The sequence below is a fragment of the Silurus aristotelis genome (genome assembly GCF_946808225.1).
Source record: "Silurus aristotelis genome assembly, chromosome: 18".
NCBI lineage: Eukaryota > Metazoa > Chordata > Actinopteri > Siluriformes > Siluridae > Silurus > Silurus aristotelis.
In genome coordinates this window covers 19,510,369-19,524,600 of record NC_139591.1, presented here as the reverse complement: position 1 = coordinate 19,524,600, position 14,232 = coordinate 19,510,369, and the positions used below count along the sequence as shown (strand labels likewise).

The 14,232-nt window shown below is 34.4% G+C and overlaps 1 protein-coding gene across 1 annotated transcript in view; it reads right to left on the bottom strand.

Moving 5' to 3' along the window:
* Positions 1–353: 353 nt before the first annotated feature.
* Positions 354–14,232, bottom strand: part of sfrp1b (secreted frizzled-related protein 1b) — a 19,935-nt gene continuing 6,056 nt past the window's right edge. The window contains exons 3-4 of the mRNA XM_083568649.1: positions 10,321–10,401; positions 354–2,185 (exon numbers count right to left, since the gene is read on the bottom strand). Coding sequence (XP_083424775.1) covers positions 1,842–2,185; positions 10,321–10,401 — 425 coding nt within the window. The 3' untranslated portion in view covers positions 354–1,841. The remainder of the gene's footprint in view (positions 2,186–10,320; positions 10,402–14,232) is intronic.

Genomic DNA, 14,232 nt, shown 5'->3' with positions numbered 1-14,232 from the left:
TAATTTCAGAGCAATAATAATAATAATAATAATAATAATAATAATAATAATAATTGTAAATCTTTTTTTCCATATTTTTCTGCCATCTGTTTTACCTGCTTTACTGCTGCTAAACATTTCATTTCACTTCATATAATATTTAATATGTATATTTATTTCCATTTTCTTATTTTTTTATGTTACTTTAATCTTTACTCTGATTTTACTGTGAGCAACTGTAACCTGTCCATTTCCCTCTGTTATCAATAAGGTTTTCTGATTCTGATGTAGTCATAATACATGATCATTGGTTGTTTTCCCATGTCCAAATAAATCCACTGAGGCCGAGTTTCCTTTCAGAAACCCTCTCCGGCGACGTGTATAGCATTTTATTAAAACCTGTTAATACAGTAATACATTACAAAAGGTTCCATGAAAGGAAAGGGTATATATTTAAATTCCATGAAAGCTATGTTTATATAAATCATGCTACTAATCGGTTATCATGAAACATGCAGTTCTCTGAGGTGTAATTCAAGAAAATAGCACAAACAAAAACACCATAAAGAAGATTTGATCATTTGAATTCTACACATATACTCCAAGCTTGTCATTTATTCTCCAAGCATGTCACGCTGATGGAAGACTAGCGAATGATCACATTTTGACAGCTTTTATATGATTTATCATGGAATCACTGGTCCAGAACGCAGCTTATGTAGAAGGTCTACCTTCCAGATGGATCACTACAGAGCATCATGATATAAGCCTGTTCCTTATTATTAGCACATGATTAGTTAAAAAATATATATTACATTATAATGAAGAGGCAGAGTAATAAGTGTGAGTATACGAAAACTGTACTGTCTGTAATACTAATACATTTTTGGTACTATGTGATTAAAAACAAGGTAGCACTGAATGAAGGAATAAATGAATGAATGTGTGTGTAGATACACATTATATGGAAAGCATATCTTCATGGAGCTGGCTTTGTGCACAGGGGTATTGTCATGCTGGAACAGGCTTGGGTCTCCTAATTGAAATTAATAGAAATTTGAATGCTATTATATTCAAAGACATCATATACAATTGTGTGCCTTCAAATTTGTTATAACAGTTATGAAAGGAGCCACATATTACTGTTTGTCCTTAAACTATATCTCACTAACAATGTTAAAATATAATATCATTTTCTTCCGAATTGAAGAAAATCTGCTGTGATTGAGATCTGAGATTTTACATCTGAGAAAATATGAATTCCAAATCATTATCCATATAGTGAATATAATTTACAGAGTAAAAACATGCCTTTACCGCGGGTGGGCATTTTGGATATATATATATATATATAGCATAAATGGTTTGTATTGGTCATTATTAAGATTAAGAATGGATTAGAGCTAGGGTTTGGTAAAAAGACGATATATTTGAGTATGTATTATTGATATTGTTTCACTTATGGAATAAATAGGGTTTTGGTTGGTTGGTTGGTTGGTTGGTTGGTTGGTTGGTTGGTTTTTAATTACACAGGAATTTTTCTCAACTGAATATATAAAATAAAAAAATAATATAAAAAAAAAAGTAAAATAAAACAGTTTGACCTATTTTCTTATTATTAATACATTTTTGATAGATTTAGAATAAAAAACATCAAATTCAAATCTTCACAATTCTGTTTTGCAGCCATTTTGATCCATATAATGAATTAAAGTTTTCTACGTATCACAATATGATTATTTGGTCACATCACCCATTATACTGTATATCACTCTTTATTATATCACCCTATTAAGCTATTGTGATCAGTAAAAGAGAGACTGCATGTCTAAAGACTAAGCATTGAACACTAGAGGTATGTTTTAGTGTGTGTCCTTTTTTTGTGCAATTAGTAATTCATAAATGGAATTGAGTGGACATGTGTGGGTTTTGAGTTGGTTGTTGAGATCTATGTTCTCTTCGTCCCACTGATGAATGCCGGTCAGTAAATAGTGATTTCCCACTTTGCGTCCCATAATGAGATAATGACGCGTCATATTGTCCAGCTGTTGACAGGGACAGAGAGCTCCGTTTTTTAAATACAACACCAGCTTCTTCAGTTCCCCAGCGGTCAGAGATCCAATCCGCACTGCTTTCCTCTTCTTGTTTAGTATCACCTTCTTGTCTGCTTTTTCTATTTTTGTCTTCTTGATTTTTGCTTTGATAGCTAAAAAACAAGAGGAAGAAGAAGGAAAAAAATGGCTGTTAAAATGAATTAAAAATAACAGTATTTGTTTTTTAAAAAACACATATCTTGGGATGTTTACTAAGTAAGCACTTGATTGAGAAATAATAAGTTTTGAAACACACTGTCAGATGAAAGTGCTAAACATTGTAAAACTAACCCAAAAACTTCTTTCAAAAAATGAGAAAAAAATCAGTACTAAATGAAACGTATATCGTGTCGTAATGCTGAAACTGATGTAACCTTTCCTCCTTCTGGATTAGGGTGTGAAAGAGCTGGGCCTGTTTTTACAGAATATACTGTAACACTGAAACACAAAACTGATACAAAATGCAAAGTGAACACAGTATATGTAGAACAAAAGCTTCTTCGAAAGGGGATATAATTATATATAAAATATAATTCATATAAAAAATATAATTATAATATTATTTAGAAGAAGAAATACATCATTTTTGGGAACAGAATTCTTTTCCTAATCCCTTTATTTCTTTTTTTCCATTTTAAAATCTGTGTCATGGTGTCATGTGATGTGAGGATAAGAAGATTTGCGAGTGCAGATATATGCTTTATATATATATATATATATATATATATGTGTGTGTGTGTGTGTGTGTGTGTGTGTGTGTGTGTGTGTGTGTGTGTGTGTGTGTGTGTGTATACATATATATATATATTGTATCTTACAAAAGTTTTTTTATATCTGAGTAAAGAAAGGATTTCAGGAATAAATGTGTGTTGCGTTAAAGTATTTATTTTGTCTCTTTTATATTTATTTATTCATATTTTTTATAAAAATGGTTTTGACATGTTCATGTTCAGCTGCACATTGATTACTCTAAAATATATTCAAGTCTTATTTCTATACTATCGCCCTCTAAAAAGATACCAAAATGATTACTGAAATGTGAGGGGTGCACTAACTTTTGTGTGATAACTATATTTATATAACTGCACTTTGTTTATTTGCACATCACTACTGTTTGCACTTCTGTTAGATGGCGAATTATATACAGTATTTATATACAGATAGATAGATAGATAGATAGATAGATAGATAGATAGATAGATAGATAGATAGATAGATAGATAGATAGATAGATAGATAGATAGATAGATAGATAGATAGATAGATAGATAGATAGATAGATAGATGTAGTCTCATTTCTCTCAGGACTTATTTATTTTTTAGAAACTGATAGAGTCGTATATAACCACACACACTGAAGTAAACACAGTGCCAAATTTTGCATGACTCACAGCTGTAAAAAACAAAAATTTATATTAAAATTGACATTTTGATATTAAAAAACAGTAATAATAAAATGAAATAAGCTAAAGTCTTAAAGTTAATAAATGGGATTGTGTGCTCTGGGGAAACTTGGACTTAAATGCAGGTCATCGTGTTCATCTAGTACTTTATCTGGAGTTGCATTTATTGATTAAAGATGTTTATGTGCACATTGAGTTAGTCTTATGGGTCTTAGAAAAAAGACATCATGGAAAAAAATTAATTATATACAGTACATATAAAGTATTGGGACACCTGAATTTTTTAGTCATCTGTGCCACACAATTAGAGGCACACACTTATATAGGATGTCTTAGGGTGTGGTAGTATTACATTTTCCCTTCATTTAACTAGGAAACCCAAACCTGTTCCAGCATAACCATGTCCCTGTGCACAAAACCAGCTCAATGAAGATGTGCTTTACATGGGTTGGAGTGGAAGATCTTAGTGACCTGCTATAGAGCTCTGCCCTGAAACATATTGAACAGCTTTGGGATGAATTGGTGTGCTGACTGCATGGAAGACCTCACCTACATCAGTACCTGACTACTAACAACCTTGTGTGCTGAATCATCACAAATCTCCACAAACACACTCCAAAATATCTTTATTAAAGATATTTTATAAAAAATAGTTTATTATAATATCAAATGGGACTGTTCAAAAACACACAATTTTGCATACTTATGCATGAAAATTTGAGAAATCCGCAACTCTGTTTCACTCGCACAGTTTGTGTGAAAAATGATTTAAAAAATTCCAGGTAGTCCTCTACTTACAATAGAGATACGTTACAACTTCCCCATCGTAAGTCAAAAATATCGTAAGTCGAAGATGATACTATGACTGTGACATTCTTTCCTGCTTCATACTGATTTTAATAGGCTTATGATAATTTTCATGTTCTGCTCTAAAATGATGGCTTTCGTCTTCTTTTTTCACTACAAGCAGGATAAATACATGGGCGCTTGGAAGACACACTTTTATCACTGAACTTCCTGTTTGAAACTGTTCAAACCAGAAAAAAAATACACACTGAGACTTTACTCCGTCGAGCGCTAGCGAGAGCGGGGCATCTCACAGGGCATCTCAAAGGGCATCTCACAGGGCATCTCACAGGGCATCTCACAGGGCGAGAGATTCGCTCATCACAGACGTATCCTACATCGTACGCTGCTGCCTGTTGGGTAAAATTATTTCTATTTTTAAAAATTTGTCGTACTGCTCTCCTCGTCATCGTAAGATCAAAAAGTCGAGCCATTGTAACTCAGGGACCATCTGTAGCTAGGAGTCAAGTGAGTCACAGGGCAACTGTTTATAGCTGCTGTAATGAAAGTGATAATCGGAATTAATCATTAATTATATACTGTAACACCTGCATCATTAATTATTGTTATCAGCACACAGCTTCTTATGCTAATGCATTTTTCAACCGTTTGGCATACAATCGCAGTGCATTATGGGTAATACGCGTGGCCTCACAGAACGCCGTATAGACAATAGACCGGGGAATATCTCTCAATAAAACACAACAGATTCTTTATAAAATGTCATGTAAAAACTAATTTATCAAATATTCCAGTATTTGAGGCAGAGTTTAAACAGAGTTGCAAAGCAAACAGTCGATAGCGAGTAATAAACAGTTGCCTTCTAAACATTGTTGCCGTTAGCAACCATGCTGGAGCTTCCTGATGGCGATAACATCTTAGTCCGCAAAGTTGAAACTGTTCCCTAGTTACTGGAAGTGTTCTGTTCGTGGTAAACGAATCTTCCATTTCTGGTTTAAATCAGATAATCTGCAGTGCATGTCAGCGTGACCGTGTTGTTTTCGCAAGAACTCTTAATCGATTCAAGGAATAAAGGAGGGGAACCTCAACTGCTCGGGTTGCGTTTACAGAATCCGATGAAATAACTCCGGATCCAAAAGCAAACATCGCTGCCACACAATCTTGCGTGTTTATTCTGCTCGTACACACAGACAAGCCCTTGTGCAAGTGGATCGCGTTTCTAAATGTCTCTTATGATACGCTATATGGACAAAAAATATTGTGGACACCTGATCATTAGAATGGTGTGTGCTGTTATGAACATCTCATTCCACATTTTGCCTCCCAGTTCCTCATAATAATCTCCACTCTTCTGTGAAGATGTTCCACCAGATTTTGGAGTGTGCATTAAGAGATTTGCGCTCAAATCTCTTTTGGATTATCTCATGTTAGTAAAGTCAGATACTGCTGTAGGTGAGGTGAGGAGGCCTGGGGTGCAGTAAGTGTTACAATTCAGCCCAAAGGTGTTCATTAGGGTTGAGGTCAGAGCTCTGTAATTGGCCACTCAAGATCTTCCATTCTAACATGTCTAACACCATATTCTTATGTTAGCTGGCTTTGTGCACAGAGACAATGTCATGCTGGAACAGATTTGGGTGAAGGAACTATTTCATGCTACTGCATCCAAAGACGCCCTACACAGCTGTGTGCCTCCAACTTTGTGATAACAGTTTGAAGAATAAGCACATCTGGCTGGAAAAGTAATTTTTCCCAATACTTTTGTCTCTATTGTATAGTTCTATATGAAGTAAGAAGCAGAACAGAATATATAAAAAAAAAATCTGATGAAGCAGAGAAAAAAAAAGGACAAATAAAACCATTATGTGTAAAAAGCTCACACATCATCCAAGGACTAATTACTAAAACAAACACATGACATGCTACAGTGGTTTCTGGGGAACATCATCTTGTGGCATAATCCTGACATCGGCACTTACAACAATCAGGCATAACTTTATGATATTATAACATAATGACCAGTGAGTGAACGCTGATTATCTCTTCATCATGGCACCTGTTAGGGGGTGGGATTTATTAGGCAGCAGATGAACAATTTGTCCTCAAAGTTGATGGAAGGAAAAATGGGCAACAAGAACAAGGACCAAATTGTGATGGATAGACGACTGAGTCTGAGCATCTCCAAAACTGCAGCCCTTGTGGGATGTTCCTGGTCTGCAGTGGTCAGTATCTATCAAAAGTGCTCCAAGGAAGGAACAGTGGTGAACCGGCAGCAGGGTCGTGGGCAGCTGAGGCTCATTGATGCAAATAGGAAGCAAAAGCTGGTCCGTGTGGTTCGATCCAACAGACGAGCTCCTGTAGATCGTCTGAAGAGTATTAATGCTGTTAATACTCGACTCAAGACTATTTTGGCGGCATAAAGGGGACCATCACTATATTAGGCAGGTGTTCATAATGTTCTGCCTGATCAGTGGGTATAAAGTTATGCCTGATCGGTGTATGTTAGAGCAGCTATATTTAAAAAGAAAAATGTCATTCCATTGCTAGTCTCTATTTTGTTCTCAATTTTTTTGCCCTCTTGAAATAAATAGGACAAACATGTTTACAAAAACACAATGGTTTTGGAAATAGGAAGTAAAGCTTCGTTTCAGACATGGGGTTGGTTCGAGACTTGAGGGCAGTTCCATGCAGTCTTCCCAAGCATTTGTTGTGTTTTTTTTTCTCACGCAAATGTCTTTATAAGGTTCAGTGAGACTGGAGTTGGACTGGAGGGGACTTTTTCAATTCATTATTTGTGCTTCAGTTGTTTCCTACAGCCATGCAGCCGTGTTATTATTACAACATGTGATGAACCGTTTCACATAACCTTACATTCGGTAATGCTCAAACGTCCAGAAAACTGAGGTTTATTCTACAAATCAATGCACGTGTATTTTGTTTTATGTTTACAAAAGAATGCACTAGACTTTTTTTTTCCCTCTCTGTGTTACTTCTTGTTGCTTCTCAGGTTATTATGAACCCACAAAACACAACATTTGGTGTCCTGAAGACTTTTTTTGTCACTTTAAAAAGTGGAGACCCCTTCCAAAATAATATTGAAAGATTTAAAGATGTATCAATTCCAAGATTCAGCTGTGTCATTGGCCAAATTCTGGCTAATCAAATCAAGAATTCAACAAAGGTGTGGTATAAGCATGATTCCTTCTCTTTTATTTTTCAGTCATATGATAAGCAGATACACCAATGAGACGCTTTCTAGGTTACTGATCACTGCACTGGCTATAAACAATAATTGTTTAAATGCTCCAGAAATCCTGGAATAAAAACTGAATTCTATCTCGATTTTCAGTTTATACAACATTCACTAATAGTCCACATTATGATGCTATACACTAAAGTGTTACACACTTAAATTACTCACCAATAACAAAACATTCCTCGAGAAATGTAATTGCTCCAGAATCTGTTCTGATTCTCAATAACCAAAAAAGCAGATTCTCCAGCAAAATCAGACCTTTTTTAGTCCTGACATTAATTTCTGCATGTTTCTGTATCCACATGGATTCATATCCTCTCATATCACACATTTATATCATGTGAGAGTTACACAGAGTTTCACAACCTAACACCATTCAGCAACACATCTCCAAATTCAACCCAGATTTCAGCTTTCCTGGCTCTCAAATATCAACTTTATTTCAACCAGTTCAATTCAATATGAGTTTTTTATATAATCTACAAAAAATGGTGCATGTTAAATTCTTCCTGTTTTTTAGGAGTTTATAGACATTCTGTAAATAATTCTTTTTAAAGGAACAATGCAGCCTGACAGAATGCTGCTGTCATAATATTTAGTATAAAAATATGTTCAGTATGCCATATTTTGGGAATATGGATTGTTCTGTGTTTCCTGTTTTGTGTGATTTACTCGAGAAAACATTCACCGACTTGCAGCTCTGTTAAACATCAGCGATTAAAAATAGGCGATATAAATTTGAAAGCTGGGTCAAGTGGGGAATGTATTCCATAGCAGACTTGTGCTGTCCAGGTGCTTGCGTTTTGGTGCGGCCAGTTCTGATGATTTATGATCTCATATGATCTCTGATGAGGTTGCCATTGATTTTTATTATCAAAGAAGAAATGTTTTCTAAGTAGCGTTTAATAGTGCTGGACAAAACCTCAGCTTTCACACAAAAATTCAGTTACACTCTAAATATAATAAATCATAAATATAGCAACAATCATTTAAACAGAAAGGACAATGAAGTCTCTTTATAAAGTATGTGAACACGTCCAAGTCCAAGTAAAATATTTTCCATTTATTGCAGAAGTCAGTTTTATTCTTCTTTTATTTATTCTATTTTTTCCTCTGAGATCTAATTCACTATTGTTTAGTCCATATACATTATCTACCAATGCAGATCCTGGGTATCAAAACCATCTCTAGTGTTTCTGACTCTTAACAAAATGTAAGAAATACAACCTAAATAAGCCGATAACATAAAGGCAAGTGACAGTAAAAGATAAAGATGAGTTTGCTCAAATGATAGCAAATGAGATGCAAAGGCAGTGAATATCCCAACCAACAAACATCTCTTTTGAGTTTTTTTAAGACCAAAAATACAAAGTTTTTAATATAACAAACATGTTTTGGAGCATTTCTGTAGCACAGCAGTTTGCCTGGCCTAATGTTGAACAACCACCAGCTATTTCCTCTTATCATTAACATTATAGCAGCTATAAACGCCCTTTCCCTTTACTAGACTCTCTTTGATCTCTCTCTCAATGTCAATAAGACCAAATAATTTTGCTTGTCAAGTTACTAAGGAGCCACAAAGAACAACGTTCCCTGCCCTGAAGACTTTCCTGTTACAAAGTGCTGACATTGCAGACTCTAACAGTAATGCATGAGAACATGTAGATGCAAAGATGTCACCCTTGCATCTGGATCTCATTGGCCAATTTCTGTCCAGCCAGAAAAGAAAATAAATAAAACATCATGCCCATTTCGGAATAAATCTTTTAAATTTTTTGCAGTCTAGGATCAAATATATTTTTTCCCCCCCTGAGATCTGATTTTGTTTTGTTTTCTGGCATCCACCTGATACTGATCCTGGGTATCAGATCTATTTCTAGGCCAGACTGAACAAAATACAGAGCAAATAAGCTGATTGTGTATAGCATAAAAGCAACTCATATTAAAATAATAAAGATGAGTTTACTCAAATAATATCAAATGAAATCCACACAAATGTCTACAATAATGTTATTTGAATAAATCGATGAAGAATAAATATTCTTCATTCAAATGACTATTATTCATCAGTTTTAACCCCCAGTTTGCTTTCAGTCTAGAAAATCCAGTAGCACACAGATGTTATATTCAGATGTTATACAGAGGATATATTTTAGAGTAGTCAATATACAGCTTGTATAGCAGTACAGATTCACTCTCCAAATATGTCTCCAGACCTAAATCTTATTAAGCACTTGGGGATCCTCAAGCAGAAGGTGGAGAAGCGTCATGTGTCTAACATCCAGCAGCTCCATGAAGCATTATGACACCATAAAGGATCCCAGCAACAACCTGTGCAGCTCTATTGAATTCCATGCTCAGGAGGATTAAGACAGTGCTGGATATCACTAATGCTCCCACAACATATTACCACTCTGGACAGAGTTTTGACAAGTTCACTAAGGATGTACTCACTTTTGTTGCCAACTTATTTGACAATAATGGCTGTCTGTTGAGTTATTTTTAGAGGACAGTAAATCTGTACTGTTATACAAGCTGCACATTGACTACTATAAAATATATCCAAGTTTCATTTATAGATTATTGTTCATATATAAAATAATAAAATGGTTGCTGAAAAGTGAGGTGTGTACTTACTTTTGTGAGATATTGTATGTTTTTTATTACAATAGATTATTATTCATCATTCACAGACTTTGTCTACAAGTTGTGTTTATAGAAATATTTGTTGCCAATGATGATATTCACCATAAGTTTAAAAATGGGAGAAAAAAAAATCACTTACTGAACTCACTGGCACACATGTTCTCCAGAATGACATCTGTGTTCATCTTGATGTCACATGGTGGACATGCTGGTGTCTGTTCTGTATGATGGAAGAAAAGATGAGCACTTGAATGAATGTGTTTTCACCACATTTTTTTTTTTTCATAGATCTGAACAAATATCATTTAGCACCATTTATTATTCAATATTTGATAAGGCAAAATAATTTGATTACACACAATGCACTGCTGCTCCAAATTTGACCAAAATAATAGTCTGTAAAGAGACTTTTGCTGACTTCTGTGAGACTACATTGAACAGACACACAGCTTACAACTATGTAGATTATATACACAGAGTGAGCACTACACACACACACACACACACACACACACACACACACACACACACACACACACACACACATTAAAAGACTACAGAGTACTATATACACTTTAGGGCTACCATAGATATTATACACACTATAAAGCTACAGAATATTATACACACTATACAGCTACAGAATACTATACACTATACAGCTACAGAATACTATACACTATACAGCTACAGAATACTATACACTATACAGCTACAGAATACTAAACACACTATACAGCTACAGAATACTATACACTATACAGCTACAGAATACTAAACACACTATACAGCTACAGAATACTATACACACTATACAGCTACAGAACACTATACAGCTACAGAATACTATACCCACTCTACAGCTACAGAATACTATACACACTATACAGCTACAGAATACTATACACTATACAGCTACAGAATACTAAACACACTATACAGCTACAGAATACTATACACACTATACAGCTACAGAATACTAAACACATTATACAGCTACAGAATACTATACACACTCTACAGCTACAGAATACTATACACACTATACAGCTACAGAATACTATACACTATACAGCTACAGAATACTGAACACACTATACAGCTACAGAATACTAAACACACTATACAGCTACAGAATACTAAACACACTATACAGCTAGAGAATACTATACACACTCTACAGCTACAGAATACTATACACACTATACAGCTACAAAATACTATACACACTATACAGCTACAGAATACTATACACTATACAGCTACAGAATACTATACACTATATAGCTACAGAATACTATACACACTATTCAGCTACAGAATACTATACACTATACAGCTACAGAATACTATACACACTATATAGCTACAGAATACTATACACACTATACAGCTACAGAATATTATACACACTATACAGCTACAGAATACTATACACACTATACAGCTACAGAATACTATACACACTATACAGCTACAGAATACTATACACACTCTACAGCTACAGAATACTATACACACTATACAGCTACAGAATACTATACACACTATACAGCTACAGAATACTATACACACTATACAGCTACAGAATACTATACACACTATACAGCTACAGAATACTATACACACTATACAGCTACAGAATACTACACACTATACAGCTACAGAATACTAAAGACACTATACAGCTACAGAATACTAAACACACTTTACAGCTACAGAATACTATACACACTCTACAGCTACAGAATACTATACACACTATACAGCTACAAAATACTATACACACTCTACAGCTACAGAATACTATACACTATACAGCTACAGAATACTACACACTATACAGCTACAGAATACTATACACACTATTCAGCTACAGAATACTATACACTATACAGCTACAGAATACTATACACACTATATAGCTACAGAATACTATACACACTATACAGCTACAGAATATTATACACACTATACAGCTACAGAATACTACACACTATACAGCTACAGAATACTATACACACTATTCAGCTACAGAATACTATACACTATACAGCTACAGAATACTATACACACTATATAGCTACAGAATACTATACACACTATACAGCTACAGAATATTATACACACTATACAGCTACAGAATACTATACACACTATACAGCTACAGAATACTATACACACTATACAGCTACAGAATACTATACACACTATACAGCTACAGAATATTATACACACTATACAGCTACAGAATACTATACACACTATACAGCTACAGAATACTATACACACTATACAGCTACAGAATATTATACCCACTCTACAGCTACAGAATACTATACACACTATACAGCTACAGAATACTATACCCACTCTACAGCTACAGAATAGTATACACACTATACAGCTACAGAATACTATACACTATACAGCTACAGAATACTAAACACACTATACAGCTACAGAATACTATACACACTATACAGCTACAGAATACTAAACACACTATACAGCTACAGAATACTATACACACTCTACAGCTACAGAATACTATACACACTATACAGCTACAGAATACTATACACTATACAGCTACAGAATACTGAACACACTATACAGCTACAGAATACTAAACACACTATACAGCTACAGAATACTAAACACACTATACAGCTAGAGAATTCTATACACACTCTACAGCTACAGAATACTATACACACTATACAGCTACAAAATACTATACACACTATACAGCTACAGAATACTATACACTATACAGCTACAGAATACTATACACTATACAGCTACAGAATACTATACACACTATTCAGCTACAGAATACTATACACTATACAGCTACAGAATACTATACACACTATATAGCTACAGAATACTATACACACTATACAGCTACAGAATATTATACACACTATACAGCTACAGAATACTATACACACTATACAGCTACAGAATACTATACACACTATACAGCTACAGAATACTATACACACTCTACAGCTACAGAATACTATACACACTATACAGCTACAGAATACTATACACACTATACAGCTACAGAATACTATACACACTATACAGCTACAGAATACTATACACACTATACAGCTACAGAATACTATACACACTATACAGCTACAGAATACTATACACTATACAGCTACAGAATACTATACACACTATACAGCTACAGAATACTAAAGACACTATACAGCTACAGAATACTAAACACACTTTACAGCTACAGAATACTATACACACTCTACAGCTACAGAATACTATACACACTATACAGCTACAAAATACTATACACACTCTACAGCTACAGAATACTATACACACTATACAGCTACAGAATACTATACACTATACAGCTACAGAATACTATACACACTATACAGCTACAGAATACTATACACACTATACAGCTACAGAATACTAAACACACTATACAGCTACAGAATACTATACACACTCTACAGCTACAGAATACTATACACACTATACAGCTACAAAATACTATACACTATACAGCTACAGAATACTAAACACACTATACAGCTACAGAATACTAAACACACTATACAGCTACAGAATACTAAACACACTATACAGCTAGAGAATACTATACACACTATACAGCTACAGAATACTATACACACTATACAGCTACAGAATACTATACACACTATACAGCTACAGAATACTATACACACTATACAGCTACAGAATACTATACACACTATACAGCTACAGAATACTATACACTATACAGCTACAGAATACTATACACACTATACAGCTACAGAATACTAAAGACACTATACAGCTACAGAATACTAAACACACTATACAGCTACAGAATACTATACACACTCTACAGCTACAGAATACTATACACACTATACAGCTACAAAATACTATACACACTCTACAGCTACAGAATACTATACACTATACAGCTACAGAATACTATGCACTATACAGCTACAGAATACTATACACACTATTTAGCTACAGAATACTATACACT